At 33.8% G+C, this 21,623-nt stretch overlaps 1 protein-coding gene across 2 annotated transcripts; it reads left to right on the top strand.

Moving 5' to 3' along the window:
- Positions 1-17,088: 17,088 nt before the first annotated feature.
- Positions 17,089-20,367, top strand: LOC121259858 (GDP-mannose 3,5-epimerase 2-like). Of its 2 annotated transcripts, none has more exons than XM_041161651.1 (7): positions 17,089-17,245; positions 17,983-18,393; positions 18,557-18,650; positions 18,750-18,879; positions 18,965-19,097; positions 19,567-19,774; positions 19,941-20,367. In XM_041161651.1, the coding sequence occupies exons 2-7, from the start codon at positions 17,984-17,986 to the stop codon at positions 20,094-20,096; spliced, it is 1,131 nt and encodes a 376-aa protein (XP_041017585.1). In that variant the 5' UTR covers positions 17,089-17,245; position 17,983; the 3' UTR covers positions 20,097-20,367. The 2 variants fall into 2 exon arrangements, with proteins under 2 accessions (XP_041017585.1, XP_041017586.1); XM_041161652.1 differs by having other exon boundaries at positions 17,975-18,393.
- Positions 20,368-21,623: the final 1,256 nt, after the last annotated feature.

The raw sequence follows: 21,623 nt of genomic DNA, 5'->3' as shown, positions 1-21,623 counted from the left end.
TAAAAATCTATTTGAATTGAACCAGACCGGTATATATATATATATTTAAATTTATTATTTTTATATAAAATATTTTTATATAATTTTTTATACTATATATATATTTATATTATATTATATGCTAAATTACTATTTAATATAACATGAAATTTTAATATTATTATTCATGTCTATTAATGTTATAATTAATAAGTTAATCTCACTAATATGTTAGAAACTACTTAATACTATACTAGGATAATTTGATACTAATGAATTAGTAATTGTTAATAATAAATATTAAATTCTAACAATTAGATTTAATGTTGAAAAATTTATATACCAAACTTATGTAGTGCCACATGTGTAAATGGTAAACTGAAAAAATCGAACCAGATAGAAACTGAAAAAATCAAAAGTTCCAGTTTTGCTAATAAATCGGTCTATATTGATTTTTAAAATTTTAAAACCGGTGTTTACAGGTTCGACTCCAAAAAAATTTCAAAGCCAAACTGGTTAAACCCCATGACTTGGATAAAATCTCTAAAATAATTTCCATAGTAAATTCCTTCAAATTGAACTTATGGTGGTAGTTGAGGTACTTCAACTTTTTCTTTCACACCTACTTGCTCGACTTGTGATGAATATATATAAACTCACGTATTGTCTTAATAGAAAAATAGCAATACCCTCCTTGTCTTCACCCTCCTCCCAAAAACGTTGTGAAACCAAACCTTAGAGCACTCTCAACACTTTTTGTATCTTGTTCTATGTAATACATTACAAAAATTCATTTTTATTTTTAATTTTACTCAATGACTTTGCAATATACCATATGAATTATTCTACAAAAAAACCTTACACCACACACGTCCACCTAACCAACATGTAATTTGTCATTTTTTTCAATCTTAATATACACATATTTAAGCATTAAGATAGAATTACAAAAATGATAAATCACATATTGATTAAGTGGAGGTATGTGGTGTAAGGTTTTCATTTAGAATTTCTCATTCCACATATCAGCTTATCTATTTTTTTTCTATATCATTTAAATAATATTTTTTAATACTTTTTTACTCATTTTGCATTTCTAATAACTACCAATGAATTTTCAATTTTCTCATAATTTTTATATTTACAATATCTCCCTATATACAATGTCATATAATTATGTCCTATACACAGAAAATAAAGTTTATAACCTTAAAAAAACTCAAAATATAAAAAAATGATATAATATCATGAGAATATTGTCAATTATATTATAAGAATATTCATTCAAGAATTGTGTAAGAATATTCATTCAAGAATTGTGTAGGAATATTCTCAAGATATTATTGGATATATTATGAGAATATCCATTTTCGTTAATTGTGAATGTATATTCTCAATATATTCTTGAGTAAATTATGAAAATATTCATTTTCGATAATTATGAAAGAATATTCTGAAAGCATTCTTGAATATTATGATAATATACCTTACTTTGAAACACTCAAAACTTCAACTATAAATAAAACCATTTGTTCTAAAGTCTCACTAACATTTTCATTTCTTTGCATAATTCTTCGAGTTCTCCTTTACAAACACTATTTATGGATCATGTTTTTGAGATTCTTTACTCTTCATCATTTGATGATGAGTTGGCATTAAATTTAGTTCTTGCTTTGGAAGAAGAATGATTGGGTAGCTAAAGAGGCTCAACAACGCGTCGTGATTCTATTACGCACCTCCACATTCATCTAAAGAAATTCTTTTGAAGGAGGTTATGATGAACCACCCCTCTCCTCCTAATGTGTTTCATAGGAGATTTCAAATGCAACATTCTCTTTTCTTGCATATTCAAGCTACAGTCAAAGAATATGAACCATATTTCGTCCAAAGTAAAGCTGCTGCTATAAAGCTGCCAAATCACCATGTATAGATGGAGACATGGTGTCTCATCTAAACCCATTAAGTCCTGCACATGAGCTTCCTTGGGTACTGATTTCTTCTTAGATTTAATTTCCCTCCAGCCACCATTTGTTTCCATTTGGGGTGGTACCTTGGAATAGTCCAACAATGAAGGAAATTAAATGTGGCTAAGTTAATACTCTAGTAGTCTTCTTGGTTTACTCAATTTGAAAATCAATAAATTAGATTAGTTAAAATATCTAATATAATGTAATTTAAAGAAGATATAGATGACATTATTTATTTACCCTATCTTGCTCGATAACCCCACTTACCTTCCTTTGATTTTGGCTAAGGCCCCACAAAACTTGTTTGTGGCATGTTGGATGGTTGACCATCTATTAGTGAGAGAGCTCGACTACGTGTACAAGAAGTGGACTTCCTTTTTTCTTAGAGTATTCGTGTACTCTATCCCAAAATGAATGTTTAGATTGATCAACCCCATAGATTGGGTCCAAACTAATAATAAGCCAAGTTGACACTAGTAAGTTGTCCTCTTCTACACTATAATTTATTTGTCTTTGATTTTTGTGTGGTATTCACTTGTTTTAGTTTGGGAGGAGAAACTTGGGATTCAAAGTTTTCATTCAATGATGCCATAAGGTAGTCATGGTAACTTCCTTAGCTTTTCTTCCTTAGAAAGATAACCAAAGCAAACTAAAATAAAATTTTTAGTAATCACTCAATTTACAACTGGAAGATATTCTCTGTTACAAGGAGAGAAACTACATGTTAGAATTGTAGCTTCTTTGGTTGATCAGATGACAAAATAATCTTCATGGTAATGACCAAAAGTTTGGTGAAGGCTAAGGAATCATGGTAATTATAGTTGCGCAATGAATATCTAGTTTGTTTATAAGCTGGGCTCAAGTTGATATCAGTAAATGGTATTACAAAAGATTACATAATATATATATATATATATAAAAGTACTATATATTAATTCACTACATACTGTATAGTTTAAATATATAAAGGATATCCTAATCTCAAAGTCTCGATTCCATGCAAACACCTATACCATGATCTCTTGAATAGTTTCTAACATAGTTTCTTTAACATAATCTTAGAGTTATATAGCAGTAACAGAAATTATAAGGACCAATATGCTTTCTACAATAAGTTTAGACTAACTTAGACTATGTTCATTAGCAAACACCTACAACGTCTACAATATAAATATAGAGGCAATAGACAAACTTGGACAATTTCTGAGAACCATTCAATAAAATGAACACCAAAGACACTGAACTATGATCACTTGAATAGCTTTTGACATAGTTTCTTTAACATGTATCTTAGAGTTCTATAATTGTAAAAGAAATTCAAAGACCAATGTGCTTTCTTCAATAAGCTTTCTACAAATAATATATGCTTTCTACACAACATTACATAGCTTCTGATACTAATATATAAGCTTTCTACAAACAATATGCTTATAGAGCATTGCAACTTTAGAAAGGGGTATATATATCTTGTAATAATAACTAAATAGCCAGCTTCATATTAGCTAAATTTCATCCTTGCTGAGAAGAAAAGTACCCAAACTTCATATACCAGTTAGGGCATGAATGAAAAATGAAGGCGACAACAACAGCCACAAACCAGAAAACTAACAGACTCAACAGCAGCAACAACAATAGACTAAACTTCATATGTCATTTAGTTCCTTGGGAAGAAGACAACAACAGACTCAAACCAGAAAAGCAAAAACACACACACACACACACACACACACAATCTTTTCTGTTTTAAAAGGATCATTGCATCTCAAGTGTTGAATCCAAAAAAATAATCATATAGAAAACAAGGAGATTGAGTTTGACGAGGTAGAAGCTGCCAACATAGGAAAAGAAAACAAAAATCCCTAAAAATGCAAACGTCTCCAAATTTGCAATAGAAATCTCTCCAAAAACATACCAAGACATTCAGAAATTTCATATTTGATCCTCTAAAATTTTTTGAATAACTCAAGAGTCAGAGAATAGAGAGATTGAGAGAGGAGCAAGATACATACCCAATCTTTACTCGAAGTTGGAGGAGCGAAGAAAACTTTTCAGAAGGCTTACCTCATTCGTATGTAGTCTATTCTCAGGAGCTTACAATCGATGATGAACTAAATCTAAAGAGCAACAAAGATCAGTGATGAAATTCGCTCTCTTGGCACGACGGAAGATGGCGCCAAACACAAAGGAAGCTTGCGTCAAACGATAGGGGCTAAAATAAAATTGGGAATAAAGCTCAACTCTGGGGAAAAAATGATTCAGGGAGAGAAAAATGAATTAAAAATATTTTACACATATGAATAGTATGCTCTAGAGCAGATTAAGAAATTAAGATGAAATACAACTTCAATTGAAGCTCTTTTTCGAAAAACTCATTCATATTTTACAGATGTGTGTTTTACAGCATCCATTGAGGATGATGGTGGAACCTTGATCTGAATCTATATCCACAGGAAATAGACAACAATTTTAGAAATTGATAAAGGAACTTGCTCATACCATAATCACACCTTGATATATCTATACTCTGCATGAGAGTAATCTGATGGATCCTTACGCCCTTCTTCGCGTCTGTACCATCAGTTGCAATCTCAAGGTTAAGATCACAAGTGTAACTACCACTTCAATATTATCATGCGGCCTACTTTTTATGACCTTTAATTTTTTTTCATCTCCTTAAAATAAACCGATAATCTTCATGTTCACTAATTATCTTCTTAAAATCATTAATCATATTCTATTTCCGAAATCTCTACAAAAAGCCAATACATATGGGTTGGGAAGATTATTTTCCAGCATTTATAAAAAAGCCACCGGCCTGATGTTTTGGGCACTCTGTTTTCGGCGCTTCCAAATGCCGGCAGTAGGCTGGTTCATCCCAGTAAATTGATGGTTCTTTTCACTGAAGTCTACAAGCACAAGTAATATTTTTGTACGTTACTGCTGCATTTATAAACGAAATATATAAAAGTAATCTTATAAATTAATGTAATTTTATTTAATCTGTAAGATTTACTTTACAATAAAAGTAATTTTATAATCTGACGAACCGCATCAAACCATATCAGTTTGTGAGATTATTTTTGTGTTATTTCTTTGTGGTTAGAGTATTTCTTATTTTTTGTGCTTGACGTTTCGGATACTGTGTTATCGTTACTTACAAAAATTTTATTATGTACAAGGAAATTTACGTACTAATCTGCGTACTAATATTGTTACCTTCATGTTCTAAATTTAAATTAACACTATTTTTAATAAAGTTTACTTTCTAACTAATCATATTGAATAAGTGCGCGTATTAGTAAAAATAAACTGAAACGACCATTTTGACCTTCTCTTTCTCTTTCCACGAGCTTGATTATTAGTAAAAATAATGTTAGACATAAAGTCCTCGGAAGGAATCTTTCTGGATCAACATGAATAATGATAATTAGTAAAATAATTTAAAATAATTTTAGACACATGCCTCATAAGGAATCTTTCTGCACCAACATGTCTCATGATAATAACAATAATTTCAAAATATTAATAGATATTTAGGAAATGATTAAGTATATAATTAGTCCCTAAATTCTATAGCCTTATGTTTCTATCCCTATGATTTTCAGTTTTATCATTTTGATTCTTGATTTTGTGTTTTTCTTTCAATAAAGTCTTTTGACATGGAATGCCACATGTCTACACATGACATGCCATACGGTTAAAACATAATTTCAAAATAATTTTTATATTATTATTGTAAAAATATAAAAGGAAAACAAATGAAACTTGAAAAATAAAGTCTTAAAAAAGAAATATTTGTAAAAAAATTAAAAATTAAAAAAAATACAATATTTGAAAAATGAAAAAAGAAAGAAAGAAAAACTAAAAGGTCAAACAAAATTTTAAAAATCCAAAAAAATAAAAATAAAATATATATCTGAAAAACTAAAAATTATAAAAAATGAGAAAACAAATTAAATTTTTCTCAAAACATCATTAAAATTAAAAGAAACAAGTTAAACATGTGTCTCCATTATTATTATTATTATTATTATTATTATTATTATTATTATTATTATTATTTATTTATTAGCCGTCGCAATATATCTAAAAAAATAATAAGACTATTTACTAATAAGAAAATATTAATATTTTTCAGATTTTAACCTATATAAAAACCAATATAACAAATCCAACAATGAAAAATATGAGTATAGGTCAAAAATTACAATCTCAACAATAAAAATATAAGCATATTGAAAAATATTAATATTACAACCCAACAATAATAAAATTTTAATTTTAAAATAAAATTTAAACAAATTATTGCGGGCTGATATGCTATTGACTTATTTATTAATCATGTCTTAACGGTCAATTCGTTAGGACCCAAACTCATTTATATCAAATTAAAACTTACTAATTTCGTGTTGTATTCATATTATATTTACAAATTGTGTTACATATTGTTATTTCTAATTTTGAGTGTAAAACCCTCGTACACTTATTTAAAAAAATTAATGGACTCACTTCTAAAGAGAAGTGTGCCATTGGAAAATGAATGGTAATTAAAAAATGCTAAGTGTAATTAATAATTTTAAATAAGATTTTTTGTATTTTTTATATTTATAATTATGTTTTATCTATTTTGATTATGAGAACATGGTGTCAACAAAATGAGAAGACCGCCTTCCACGTAGTTTCGGATGCTCACTAATAAACGAACATCGTCTCTTTCAGGACTCTTTCCGGGTATTTTCTTCTGTCCGCACGTGCTAGGCCCCACTTAATTGTGGCCGTAACTTTTATTAATATATATTTTTTTCTGTACCCACGTGCAATTTGTAAAAATTAGTCCAACATTCACCGAAAGTAAAAAATCAGAAATGGACAAAATGTTCCGTACCCAAAAAGCAAGCCGAAAATATATTTAACAATAACAAGCACGTGCAGAAGGTTAAAATAGTTTTTCTAATTTGTCTTTTGGATTAATTGATATTTTATTTTAATATTAAAGTTCTTACTCTCATTATTTTAATTTGGATCAATTCAGTTAATTCCTTAGTTAATTAATTGTTAAAATGTTGAAAAGTAAAAATTATAAAAAAATAATAATAAATAGTTTAAGAGTAATGTTACGTTTAGTTTTAAATCTATAAGTCCGACGTATTTCTTTTAAAAAAAATAAAATTTATTATTAAAAAATAAATTTTTTTATATAAATATCATATTTATTAATTTTTTTAGAGAAAGTACGTATGGTTTTTTCACTTTAAAATTTTAAATATTATTTCTTACATCAGAAAATAAATTAAAACTTGAAACAAAAATTAATAGAAATTGCAAAAAAATTTAAGTTAAAAAAAATATTAAAAAAAGGGAAAAGGACACCTGTAATAGATCAAAGAGTGATATGGGTTGCCGCGTGGTCCCTTGACTGCGACCACTCATGCAAACCTATGGTATGCGATCTCGTGAAGATAGGGATGAATTAAAATAGTGAAAATATATATTTTTTAAATTATCACAGCGACAAGACTCACTCGTTTGTTTGCGTAACACATTTTATCTTATTTTATAATTATAATTTTTTTAAATTTACACATAAAATAAAATCAATAATTTAATTTTATCAAATTTAAAAATAATAATAATATTAAAAATATATATTTTAATAATATTTTATTTAATTTTTAACTTTTATATCAGCTCCTCTTATCTCATCTCATCTACGAAATCAAACGAGCATAATTCTTATTAATTTCTTTTTTGGCATAAAGAATAATATAAATCCCTTTAAATTATTAAAATAGCTGTTAGGGATGACTTTAAAATAATAATAATAATAATAATAATAATAATAATAACAATGCTACATACAAGCGAATATATAAGTTTTATATAAGTTCTTTGTAAAAAAGTGAGTCCGATTAATAAAAAATAGTTTTTTAATACTTTTAAGTGGGGTACACCTTTTATAAAGATTTGCAGAAAGTTTATCTATTTAAAATTTGTATAAATTATTTTTCTTTGTGGATAACCAATCTTTTATTATTAAATAATAATATGATATAATTACTTTTTGTTACAGGCTTAGAAAAGGTTAATTTTCGGATTAGGGAAGCATATGTCATACGGAAGTAGGGGAGCATATGTTCTTTGGTGCGTCGTATCTTTTTTATTTTTTATTTTTTGAATTCAAATGTATTCATTTCATCAACTATTCACGTGTTACATCTTTTTCCTTTACAATCAAATTGAACACAGTTGCTGGAACTTCCTCTATGCAGCATTGTTTTTCATTAGACTTTAAGCCTAACTTTGCCAACTGGTGAGCCACTTCATTCACTTCTCTTCTTATAAAGTCAACAGTCCACTTCTTCCTCTGCTGCAGCATATTTTTCATATCTTCAATGAGCTGTCCATCCCATGCTTCATTTCTCATATCAACTCTCACAGCATCAATGACCTCTTTTGCATTCCCTTCAAAATCAATCTCATGGAAACCCAACTCATTACATAATCACATAGCCCTCCATAAGGCATTATATTCAACCATAAAAGGGGACCTGGCATTATCTCTACTAGCACACATTGAAGCTAAAACATCCTCATTATAGTCCTTTGTCACAATACCTATACCCATCCTCTGTTGAGTTTGCACCATTACAGCATCGAAATTAGCTTTGAATCTATCACCATCTGGTTTCCTCCATTCCACCCTTTCCACAACCCCCTTCTTCAGACCACAATCCTATTCTTTTCCTTTATTTATCTGCTGAAATTCATCTAACCATGCAATAGCATTCTGTACCACTACTCTAGGGCAAGAAAATTTATTTCTAAAGCAAAATTTATTCCTTCTAGACCACACATTCTTCATTATTCATAGAAATTTATTCATTTTTTGAGAAGTCCCAGATCAGTTTATCTACAGCACCAGTTCTACTAATAGGAATAGCACATATCATGTTAGCCTCTTCCGCTATAAAAATTCATTTCACTAACTCTTCATTCCATGTTTTTTCATCTTCACCAAATAACTCATTAACCTTTGAGTTAGCATTGAGGAGTTTCATAGGAGACTAGAAAAAGTAAGTGGTAGGATTTGGCAGCCACTTCTGTCCCCACCTCTGCTAGCAACAAGTGATTGAGGGGACAGAAGTGGTAGGATTTGGCAGCCACTTTTGTCCCCACCTCTACCAACCACTCCTTGTATATGCTAGCAACAAGTGATTGTGGCTCTTTTTATATCCTCCACCTCTACTTGGCTAGCATGACACTATTAAAATATTCTATCTCTCTAAATCCCAATCCACCAACTGCCTTTCCTACTCCCAACCAGCTCCAATTTTTCCAATGGATAGCTCTATCCTTCTAATTTTGATTCCTCCAGAACCTAACTATTAAGGCTTCAACGTCACTACACAACTTCTTAGGCAATCTAAATACACTTATTGTGTATGTGGGAATTGCCTGAAGGACTGCTTTTATAAGCACTTCCTTCCCAGCTCTGGACAGGAAATTATTTTTCCAGTTTTGAATTTTAAGCCACACCCTCTCTTTAATGATTCGAAAAGCATTATACTTTGACTTGCCTACTACAACAAGGAGGCCCAAGTACTTCTCAAAACTATCACACACTATTGCACCAGCTTCTTGAAATATAATCTTTCTAGTCTCAACTTTTGTATTAGAACTGGAAAATATCGATGTCTTATGCTTGTTTAGCACTTGGCCAGAATCTCTTTCATATACACCCAAAATTGAGTAGACATTTTTCCATTCTTCTACCATTGCTCTGCAAAAGATCACACAATCGTTAGCAAATAAAAGGTGGTTTAACCTAGTCCCTCCTCTAACTGTTGCAGTCCCCCTTATAACTCTCATACTCTCTGATTTAATCATGAGTTGGCTAAGGCCTCAACACAAATTATAAACAGGTAAAGGGATAGAGGATCCCCTTGCCTCAGTCCTCCTAAAGGAACGATAAACTTTCTAGGTACTCCATTCACCAACACATTATAGGTTACAATCGAGACACATTTCATGACCAAGCTCACCATTTTTTCACCAAACCCTAATCTCCTCATCATTGCCTCAAGGAAAGGCCACTCTCCCTATTATAGGCTTTGGGCATATCCAGTTTAATGGCCATGCTTCCTACCCTCCCTTTCTGCTTTGTCTTCATGGTATGTAACATTTCATATGCAATCATTATATTGTCTGTGATCAGCCTACCAGGAATGAATGTACTTTGGTTTGAGGAGATAATCTCAAGCAGCACTCTTTTGATTCTGTTAGCCAACACCTTGGAGATTAATTTATATAACACATTGCATAAACTAATTGTTCTAAACTCATCACATATTTAGGGGCTTTCACCTTTGGTATTAGAGTTATATGTGTTTGGTTAACTCCCTGCCCCATTTCTCCTTCTTTCAAAAAATCCAGAATAGCACTGCATGTCTCCTTCCCTACAATTCCCTAGTGGCTTTGATAAAACCTTGCCCCAAAATCATCTGGGCCAGGGGATTTAAAAGCTGACATATGTTTTAAAGCCACCTCTACCTCCTAAGCTTTAAATTCCATTTCCAACCCCACCATCATTCCTTCTGTTATCCTTTCTTCAGTCGCCATTGCACAATCATTTAACTCAACTGCTCAAGGATGTGATGAACTATATATCTCAGAGAAATGGTTCCAGAAAGCCTCCTCCACCTCTCCCTCTTCTTTTACCTCCTTCCCCTATTAGTCAACAAACTTAGTTATCACATTTTTCTTCCTTCTCTAATTTGCACATGCATAGAAGAATTTTGTATTTCTATCCATTTGTTGCAGCCAATGCCTCTTTGCCCTTTGTTTTCACCATAGGTTACCATTGTCTAACAGAATGCCTAACTTCCCTTTCAACTTCTTAATATCTTCCATATTTTCTGGTCCTTCACCATCTTGGAGAATTTTTAATTGTTCAGCTTTCCTTTTTATGGTCCTTTCTCTTTCAGCAACTGAATTTCTGCTCCATTTACACAATGCTCTTCTGCACTCAGCAAGTGATTGTTGAACCTTCTTCATAGGATCACCACTCATTGCATGTTTTCTCCACTCATTTTCAACTATTCTACCACACTCCTCCTCTAGCTCCCAACACTTCTCATATTTGAAAGTCCTCCCCTTATATATCATTTTTTAGTTATTTCCTTGTTGAAAGATAGTACAAGAGGTCTATGGTCAGAACACCATGCCACCAATGCTTCCATCCCCCCACCTCTGAAAACTGCATTCTCCAATTATGGTTTGCAACAGCACGATCCAGCCTTTCCTTAATGAAAGTATTATCACCATGGCCATTACTCCATGTAAATTTACATCCCCTCCATCCCATGTCATGTAACATTCCACAATCAAGTGCATTCTTAAACATTTCCATTTGCTCTTCTTTTCTCTCTCTGCGCCCCCCATCTTTTCTTCTTGTGACAAAATTTCATTAAAATCTCTCACTACACACCAACCTGTGTCAGTTGGTGGCTTGAAAGATTTCAATAAATTCCATGATAAGTTTGTCATCCTTTGGTCTGGGTTCCCATAAAACCCTATCAAGAGCCATCTTCCATTCCTCACCTCACCCTTAACCCACACATTGATGTGTCGTTGGGAATAGTTCACTAACTCCACTACATCCACATTCCCCCATAGCATTATTAACCCTCCACTCATCCCCCTTGACTCCACCACAAAACATCCATCAAACCTCAATTTTCTCTACAAAAATCCCACTCTATTTACTTTCATTCTAGTTTCCATTAAGAAAACTATTTTGGGCTGCTTTTGCTTTACTAAGGAGTAAAGGACTTAAACTGTTCGAGGGTTTCCAAGCCCCCAACAGTTCCAACTTAATATTTTCATTGATCTTGGCGGGGCTGGCAAGCAATCTTCGCCATTCCACAGCTAAAGACAGCTTCATCCCCACCACTATCTCCTTTTAACTTTTTTGAACTTGCTTACAACAGGCCTTCATCATCCACAACATTAGAACCTATTTTCTTTCTTAATAGTTGTTCATGTGAAAATTTATTCATACATTTTTCCCTTGCACTTCTTTTCCACCTTCTTGTATTCTTCATTTTTTCCACAGCTTGGTTCTCCACATGGTCATTTGCACTCCACCCCTCACTATTACTTCCCCTAAACCATCTATTACACTCTTCACTGCATTATCATCAGCATCACTAGACCCATATGAGTCCATCTTAGGGTTATTTACCTTTCTTTTTTGCTATTGATTTTCCTTCTCCAGACCCCTCTCCTCTGACCCACTCTCCACTCACCCTTCCTGTTGCCCCTCCTCCACACTGTCCAATGCTTCATTAGTTATATTTTTAATCCCATCATAAAGCTATTATTGTTAATTCTTTTCTCCATCACCTTCGAGGGCCATCTCTTTTCATTTTCCATATTCTCCTCCTCTTCCCTGTTAACTCACACTATCCACCTCCCCATGCTTTGCTCCCCCTTTGATAAGCTTATAATTTCGACTTCCAAGCATAGAAGCTATCAAAGTAATACAAGGATAAATTCCAAGATCGAATTCACAGGGATAATGAGAATTAAGCAAACATTTCATATTCGCAAGACAACATATTACCGTTTATGGTGACAAGAAATTTTGAAAGGATAAGAAAGCATTAAACTAAAAGATCTAGCAATGAACAAAAAAAAAAAGTAAGAAATGAGAAATAAATTTCAAAGGTTGACCACTAACTATATCGACACCAAAATGGGGGCTATTTACTAAGGAAGTGTGGACTGAATTAAGAGTAAAATTATTAGCTGTTTTGGAAGTTCAAGCACAAGTAAAACTGAAAATAAAAGTGAATCTATGTTAGTAAAATTACTAAGAGCAAAGAGATTTAGAGGAAATGTATAGAAATTGAATTAAACTTGTAAGAAACAATAAAACAAACACTTGGGATGCAATTTTCGCCCATCGATTTGGTGATGGATTTACTTCTCTTTTCATCTTCTCTCAACCATTCTCTCATTCTTATAAATCATGGTCGGATGATATAGAAATGAACCACAATTTTTTTAGCCTAATAAAACCACTTGACAGATTATATAACAACTGTAAAATAGTGAAAGAAAACCATCAAAGTCTTGTTACTTGTTCAAGAATCAATTGTGCATTTACGTCTACAACTGAGCTAAACCAAGAACAAAGAACTTCAATCCTTTCTAGATGCAAATTGAAATATAATTCAATAAGTTAATCATCAAAATCACAAAATATTGAAGAAAATCCAACCCCAAACAGTCATGGGTTACTCCTTGAATCCCAAGCTAAAAATCTAGCCTATCATCTCTAGATTAGCAAAATGCCCAAAAAGATTAAATCCCAACATCTCTAGTCTCTCTCTAAAAGAAAACTGCCAAAAAAAATGCTGGAGAAAAAGATATTTGAAGCCGCAAAACGCTCCAGACGCCAAATGCTCCAGACGCAAAATCACTCCCAAGAAAAACTGCTCTAGCCCAAAAATAAAAACTGCCTAAAGAAAATACAAACTTCTGAAGAAAAAAAAAAATGCTGAAGACGCCAATACGCTAAAGATGAAAAAAATATCCTGAAGATGCAAAAACGCTAAAGACCAAAAAAAATGCCGAGAGCGAAAAAAAATGCTGAGAAAAAAAAAATAAAATCTGCCTCCGTCCAAAACAATTTCGCACCAAAGAAAAACTGGGCACCTCCTACCAACTGGTCCTCGCACCAAGAGAATAATCCCTTACGCTGGCATGATTCCGCTCTCCCTTTTTTTCTTTGGATTTCTGCTAGCTCCACTTTCGCACTTAGGGCCGCATGCCATTTCTGTTCTTTGCCATGCATGAATTTGCCCAACACTTTATTCCAGCCCCTTTCTTTTCGTCCTTGGCCACCTCCAGATGTTGCTCTGGTTTGTGCCCCCCTGCACGCCCACGTTCCAGCCATTTCTTTTCAGCCCTAAGCATGTGGTCCCCTCATCCTTCTGGTTGCCATTCCAATTGTTGGGCCTTTTCCAAAAATGCCCTACATCAATTGGGATTAAGTGTTGACAATGAGAGGGATAAAATTGAGATATTAATTCTGATGTGGCTTAACAGATGCATAAATCCTTTTAAGTGCAAAATATCAGGATTTACCATTGAGTCAAGTACTAAAAACTACTACATAGCAGCTTAATTATGTAGTTTTTGACACTTATATCACCCTTCCCCACCTCACTACATGAATTCTCCCATCCTCCCCCTCAATTGTCTTTCCCCCTACCTTTTTTGAAAAACCACCCTCACTACTGTCTTGTTTGGATTCATCCTTATAGAATGCTTTTTTGATAGGCTCTCATTTTTTGCGTGGCTTTGCAATTAGCCATGGTCCAAATTGTTTACTAGCCACATTCTCCATATAACTTTGTATCCTCTCTGCATCACACCCCATCTCCCCATGTAGAATCCATCCACACTTAAAATAGATTCGTGGTAGCTTCTCATACTTTAATCCAACCCATAATTTGCTACCATTCATTCTTATTATACGACCCCTTACAATTACTTTGCAAAGAGGTATCTCATCTCTCACTCGTAGGTACATTCCCCAGCCAATACCATCTTCAGGTACATCCAACTCAACCACCCTCCCCAACGACCTCCCAATTTGAATTCCACACTCTCTCGTCATGTAAACCATTGACAAGTTATGGATCTGGATCCAGAATACTTCACTTACAAGCTTTCCACTGGTTTGGTTGAGCAAACCCATCAAACACCTGGAGGATGAATAGTTGATTGTCGAACAGCCACGGACGTCCATCCATTGCTCTCATTTTGTCAGCATGGGTCCTGAAATTCACTACAAAAGTGTTACTCCCAACTTCACAAAAGTGTTACTCCCAACTTCTTGGAATATAGATGGCTTACTCACCCTCCATATCTTTGCCATCGTCGAGGCCAGAACCTCCTTCCCAATCTATCATTCCACACAAATTCTTCCAATCAGACTTCGCTCCCCTTCTCATAGGTTACATCCTCAGGACCCCCATTAAATTCAAGCATTTGATTCTCCTCTTCTGTTAAATGTAGATTCCCACACATCTCTTCCAAGTCCTCCATCACACCTCCCGAGTTCCCCGCCATTGATGAAGCTCTTCAGAGAATATTCTCATCACTTTTGTTTTCTAACGGAAAGCAGAGAGGTATTGCAACCAAACCGAAAGTTGAATTGCTAAACAAGCATACATGCAGCAGCGTATGATGGGACTTCGAAACCGTTATCTGTTAACATTTGCAAGTACAATGACAACCATTGGTGCGTGGCATCTTGAACATTAGGGATGTGAACAAATTAAAGTTAGAGTGGGTACTTGATGGTTAAGTTCTGCATGCTAACTTTTATCGCCGAATTATATTTTATATTCATGAACAATTTATTTATTTTTATAGAATTCGAATTATTAATGTATTACTTAATTTTGATAAAAAAAAAACTTACATATATATTTTTTCTAATAGGAAATAAACTTCATTCATTTATGAAAGAGAAGTTACATCTGTGACCTGATACATACAAGAAAAATCTCAGATTACAAGCCAACTGCTCACGGTTGGGGTTCCACCAGAACACAAATTCCTTTATGACTGGTATGATCTTAATTTCTATAACTCTTTACAGACAACTGTCTGAGAGACTATACTCTATATAAATCAAAGATTTCAAACCTCACCTCCAGGGGAGGAGATGACTTTCACTCTATGGAAAAAATGTTCAAGAGACTATTTCTTTTTTATTTTTACTTAAATAAAATGAAATAATAATAAATATAAAGATAGATGTGAAAATGACGGATTAACACAATCACTTACATATATTATATTACAACTTCATCTACAAATTTTGATTAAAAAAAAAAACTTACATATATTATATTATATTGTACTAGCACCATTCTATTTATTTAGCTTTGACCTAGACGAAGAGATAATCCTCTAACTTATTGCACGAGGCCTCTCATTAGGGTAGCTACCCGCATGGTGCGGGGCGAGGGCACCCACTCCCCGCCCCCCGCCCCCCGCCCCTCACCATGCGGGGGAGGGTTTCAACCCCGCCTCGGTAGTGGGGGGTGGGGTTGAAACCGCACCTCGCCCTGCCCCCCGCTCATCCCAGTGATTCACTGGGTCTATAATTTTTTTTGGGTCAAAATTTTTTTAAACCAAAATTATAATATAATATAATTATAAATTTTATTCAAAAAAATATAAACTCATTAGAATTGTATTTTTTATTGTCTTGGCCTAGGAGATCAAGACAATCTATTAAGTTGAATTCAAGTTTTTAACAAATTGTATATATTTATATAAATTATTCATATAAATATAAAAAATAATATTTTTTATTATAAATTTGGGAGGGTGCAGAGCAGGGTGCAAGGCGGGCCCCCGCTAGGTTAGCCCACCCCCGCCCCCACTAGGGGTCCTTCATGCTAGGTGGGGTAGCTCGCCCGCCCATACGGGGGTGGGGCGAGGCGGATGGGAGTGGGCCTCCACTGCCCACCCCTTCTATTTTATTCCTTCATTTTGATAGCTAATATATTTATTTTATTTTTAGTAATTAAAGAATTGATAATTAGTGTATTAATTTTTTTTTTATATTTTAAAAATATTTAAATATGTTTTAAAAATATTTGAAAAAAATAAAAAAAAATTATAATTTACATTAAGCGGCACACAAAGTGATCACATAGAGGTAGCTGAGTAGCACCACTCTTATCTTTTTCATGTTAGGGACATTGACGTCTTTTTAAAGCTCCATCCTCTCTTCAATTACGAAGAAATAGAATATTATTACTAGGAAATATCCAAAGAGTTAGTCCACATACAATTCTTAAATGAAGACTATTAATACAAGTCTATATAGTTATGTTTAAAAAAATTTTAAAATTATAATAATTTTTTTTAAATGATATTATATTATTATTTTGATGAATTTAATTACTAATTTAATGTGAAGTTATGGATAGAGAGAATTTAGATATATAAAAAATATATATTTTTATTAAAATTTAAAGATGAATTTGATGAATGCAATGACAGCTATTAGGCTGAAAGTAGAATTTCTCATTTCCAAATGCTTGGACTGTTTTGTCAACTGTCTCTGCAATTCTATATATAGCAGGACCTACTGGGCTCTGAAACCATACCCATTCGCCTTCTCTTCGGAGGACTTCCTCTCCTAACTACATTATCCTCTTGTCTAATCTCACAGCTTCAATACCTAAAGTTCAAAGGCTTTTCAGGTCAAAATCTCTACTGGGTTTCTGGGTTTTTTTCTGAATCTCTTTCATCTCCCTGCCCTCTTCTCGTGATTCATGTATACCCTGGGATTAATTAGTATTATTCCCTCTCTGTTCTGGCCCTTCTGGGGTTTAAATCGTGGGCTTGTTTGAGGTTCTTTAAATTTTAGTTGGTTTAGCTCACGTGTGTAGATTCTTTGCCTGGTGTATTATTTACTATTTATAATATTCTTTTTATCGAATGAATCTTTGTTCGTTAGGTAAATGGTAAGTATATTCTGTTGTATGCTTGTACTGGGTAGAAAAAAAGAAACATGTTATTTCTTCCTTGGGGGTGTTAGGGGGGCTTCTGTTGAATACAATTTTCCTTGGAGAACATAGGTACATTGTTCTCTCAAACTTTATTCGGGTGTTTTAGTGAAATTTATTTGCGTTTTTGTATATATTTCTGTGATTTTTCTTTCTTCTCTTATGTTTCTGTATCCTTTCTTTTCCCCATTTTAGAATTTTTTGGACCTGAATACTTCTGTGATCTCAGTGTTCTCAATGGGATTTGGTTTCAATTGGATGGCTAGGTACCTAGGACTTTTTTTCTTTTTTTTTTTGTTTGTTTCTCCACGGAATGGCCATGACTTGGAAGGTTGCATGAGTTGGGGATTTTGCCTTTTCTTTTAGTCCAGTATTTGTTGTTATTCTGTGTGAATTCTTTATTCTTTTTCTGAAACTTCCAAGTATTGCAGAATGGGGATCACAGGGGAAACCGTCTATGGTGCATACACGTATGAGAATCTTGAGAGGGAACCATACTGGCCATCGGAGAAGCTCCGAATTTCCATCACTGGGGCTGGTGGCTTTATCGCCTCCCACATCGCCCGGCGCTTGAAGAGCGAAGGCCACTACATTATTGCTTCTGATTGGAAGAAGAATGAGCACATGACTGAAGACATGTTCTGTCATGAATTCCACCTTGTGGACCTGAGGGTTATGGAAAATTGCTTGAAGGTCACTAAAGGAGTTGACCATGTGTTTAATCTTGCTGCTGACATGGGTGGGATGGGCTTCATTCAGTCCAACCATTCAGTTATCATGTATAACAACACAATGATCAGTTTCAACATGCTTGAGGCTGCCAGGATCAATGGGGTAAAGAGGTTAGTTGGCTTGGATATTTTATATCTAAGTCTTGGTATAGTGAAGTACCCATTGACAAATTTCGCATAATGCACATGGAATTTCCCCTTTAAGTGCACAAATTTGTTTTTTGTGAGTAAAAAAATAATGTGCCTCTGAAATTTGATTACTCGGTGCATGCAGATTTTTCTATGCCTCTAGCGCTTGTATCTACCCTGAATTTAAGCAACTGGAAACTAATGTGAGCTTGAAGGAGTCTGATGCCTGGCCGGCTGAGGTCTGTGACTCTTCGTGGTCAAGAATGTTTTAGTCTTGTAGTTTTTCCTTTGTCAAGTTTTGGATGTAATTAACGGGTTTACATTACACCGGGTTTTAGCCTCAAGATGCTTATGGCTTAGAGAAGCTTGCAACAGAGGAGTTGTGCAAGCACTACACCAAGGACTTTGGAATAGAGTGCCGTATTGGAAGGTTCCATAACATTTATGGTCCTTTTGGAACATGGAAAGGCAAGCTCTCGATTTTAGTGGTAACCATAACATATGCATGATTTTCTTTTTCCTGATTTTATCTCTTGGATATATCTTTGTACAGGTGGGAGGGAGAAAGCTCCGGCTGCTTTCTGTAGAAAGACTCTTACTTCCACTGATAAGTTTGAGATGTGGGGAGATGGACTTCAGACCAGATCCTTCACCTTCATTGATGAATGTGTAGAAGGTGTACTTAGGTACGAGCTTGGTGTTCTTGTAACTTGTATAGCTGAAAGCTCACATTCAAATTAATGAGGTTATTCCTTTAACGTTGACATTCATTGTATTCCTCAGTAAATCTGGATTGAGGGTACATTAACACTTTGTTGTAAATGGGGTGTTTTTCTTGAACATCACTAGTAATGGGGCAGGGTATTTAAAGACAGGAGCATATGTTTATCTTATCAAGAGCGATTCTGATTATTTTTGCACAATGAGTTAGTTCTAAACTACCTATGGAAACTGAAGACATAGATCTAACTATTTAGAATGTCAACGTATCCCAGACTGCTTAATAATTATTTGTGTTACCCAGTTTTTTGTTTCACATGAGAAAATTATGATAGGGTGTTCATAATACACACATTGGCATGGTTGTCTGGATTCTGTAGTTATATCTTCTCACATCTCATGAATTAACTGTTGTGGCTCAATTTCCATGTATAGATTGACAAAGTCAGACTTCCGTGAGCCAGTGAATATTGGAAGTGATGAAATGGTTAGCATGAATGAGATGGCTGAGATTGTTCTCAGCTTTGAGAACAAGACACTCCCTATCCACCACATTCCTGGCCCAGAGGGAGTTCGTGGTCGTAACTCTGACAACACCCTTATCAAAGAGAAGCTTGGTTGGGCTCCTACAATGAGGTTGAAGGTACAGTTGCTTTCCCACCCTTAATGTTACACAGTAACCCCTAAGTTTGTGTCAAGTAAGGCTACTATTGAGTCAATGCGATTGTTAAGCGTTTATTGGATAATAATGTTCTAAACCATGAATTGCTCACCTACTAATCGGCATATCTGAATTCACTTTGTTGTAGGATGGTCTGAGATTTACCTACTTTTGGATCAAGGAACAGATTGAGAAAGAGAAGGCTCAAGGTGTTGACCTGACTGTTTACGGGTCATCTAAGGTGGTTGGAACCCAAGCTCCTGTTCAACTAGGCTCACTTCGTGCTGCTGATGGAAAAGAATGAGGTGGCCGAGACCCAAAAGCTCAATAAGTTGCATGAAAGAAATCCAAGTGTTGATTATTAAGTTGAGCTATGATATCAATATCCTTTCTGTAGTATGTTGATTTCTACACTGGGATTCTTTTATGCTCTAAATTTATGTGGTCGAGCTTTTCAAGCAACCTGCTCCCATAGGGTGGCTTGTTAGTCCTTGAGCTAGGGATGATCCACTTTTTTACGCTGTGTTTTCGGTATTGTAATAATGCTCAATGAGTATTTTGCTTATCTCCGTTTATTGGACTTGTTATCTGCATTTAAAATGCAAGTTCTCTGGATAACCTTACTTGCCATCAACTTTATTTGCATTTTAGATGCACGGTCTCTGGAGTTATCTTACTTGCCATCAACTTGGATGTTAAGTAACTGCCAGCCAGGCCCTAGTACCGAAGCTTGTTTGACTAAGCAATCCTTGGATGCTGACATATTAGCCATGTTATGGTCTCTGTGCTTTATGAACCTTAAAAATCAAACCGACACCCGATCACCACAATTATTCTGGGTTGGAAACTGGCCATCCTTCAATCTGCTTTTCCTTTTCTGCAGGGGATATTATCCAACACTATCCACGGACCACAGTCACTAATATTCTCCTTTTGCTTATCAATCATTTGTTAAATGGTCTGGTGGTGCTGTTATAGGGGGTTTGCTTCTTGTTTTAGTGGTGTTAAAGTGCATTAGCATTGATTTCATCATAACTATCTTCAAAATTTGATGAAAAGTATATGTTTTTCATAAATCAAAACTCCACATTAGATTAGTCAAAATAATAATATAATATTATTTTTTTAATAATAATATTTTTAATTTTTTTTCATATTTTACAATTACACTAACTATATGTTAATTAATAATAATATTTTTTCCTTCACATATTTCAAAACTGAAAACAAAAATAAAAGCGAGAGGCCATTCAGGGGAAGTGAAAATCATGAGAAATGAAAAAACTGAAAAGCAAAGCAGTTAGAATAATTTTTACAATAAAATATTACTTTGATGATGAACAGTACATCTTTAAATTTAAAAATATACTTAAAATTAATGTATCTCATAGTTCAAGTTTTTACTCTTTGAAGAAGTCAATGTAGATAATTTTATGTATATTTCTTCAAATTTTGAAGATGAATTAAAGCCAATACCAGCGCTCTAGCCGTGATTGGGGCTGTGCCCTTCTTTTGCTACGAGTTACAAGCAGTTGGCATGCATTGATCTCTTTTAGAATTCTTAGGGCTTACCGGGAAAGAAAGATAGACATAAAATGGGTTTTACAATATTTATAGTTATCCAAGTAAATTTCTTGATAGCATCAAAGCTCAATAAATGTCATGGGATTCATTTTTCCTCAGTCTCCCTCTTTCAATCTAGGCTTAAGGGTTTAGATAAGAGCCATAAGAGATCCAAATCAAGTTGGCACCTTATATTCTCTGTTGTTTATGACAGTTTGAACCTCTTTACGGATCCTGAATCATATTCCCTGTTAAGTAGGGATTTGGT

The sequence above is a fragment of the Juglans microcarpa x Juglans regia genome, chromosome 4D (genome assembly GCF_004785595.1).
Source record: "Juglans microcarpa x Juglans regia isolate MS1-56 chromosome 4D, Jm3101_v1.0, whole genome shotgun sequence".
Classification (NCBI taxonomy): domain Eukaryota; kingdom Viridiplantae; phylum Streptophyta; class Magnoliopsida; order Fagales; family Juglandaceae; genus Juglans; species Juglans microcarpa x Juglans regia.
This window is presented reverse-complemented; position numbering and strand designations above follow the sequence as displayed.

Bases quoted from the DNA above. Each gene is read 5' to 3' on its own strand.
- LOC121259858 (XM_041161651.1), top strand. From the start codon at position 17,984: ATGGGGATCACAGGGGAAACCGTCTATGGTGCATACACGTATGAGAAT. The intron at 18,394-18,556 runs GTTAGTTGGCTT...CGGTGCATGCAG, and splicing joins AGGATCAATGGGGTAAAGAG to ATTTTTCTATGCCTCTAGCG. The intron at 18,880-18,964 runs GCAAGCTCTCGA...ATCTTTGTACAG, and splicing joins TCCTTTTGGAACATGGAAAG to GTGGGAGGGAGAAAGCTCCG.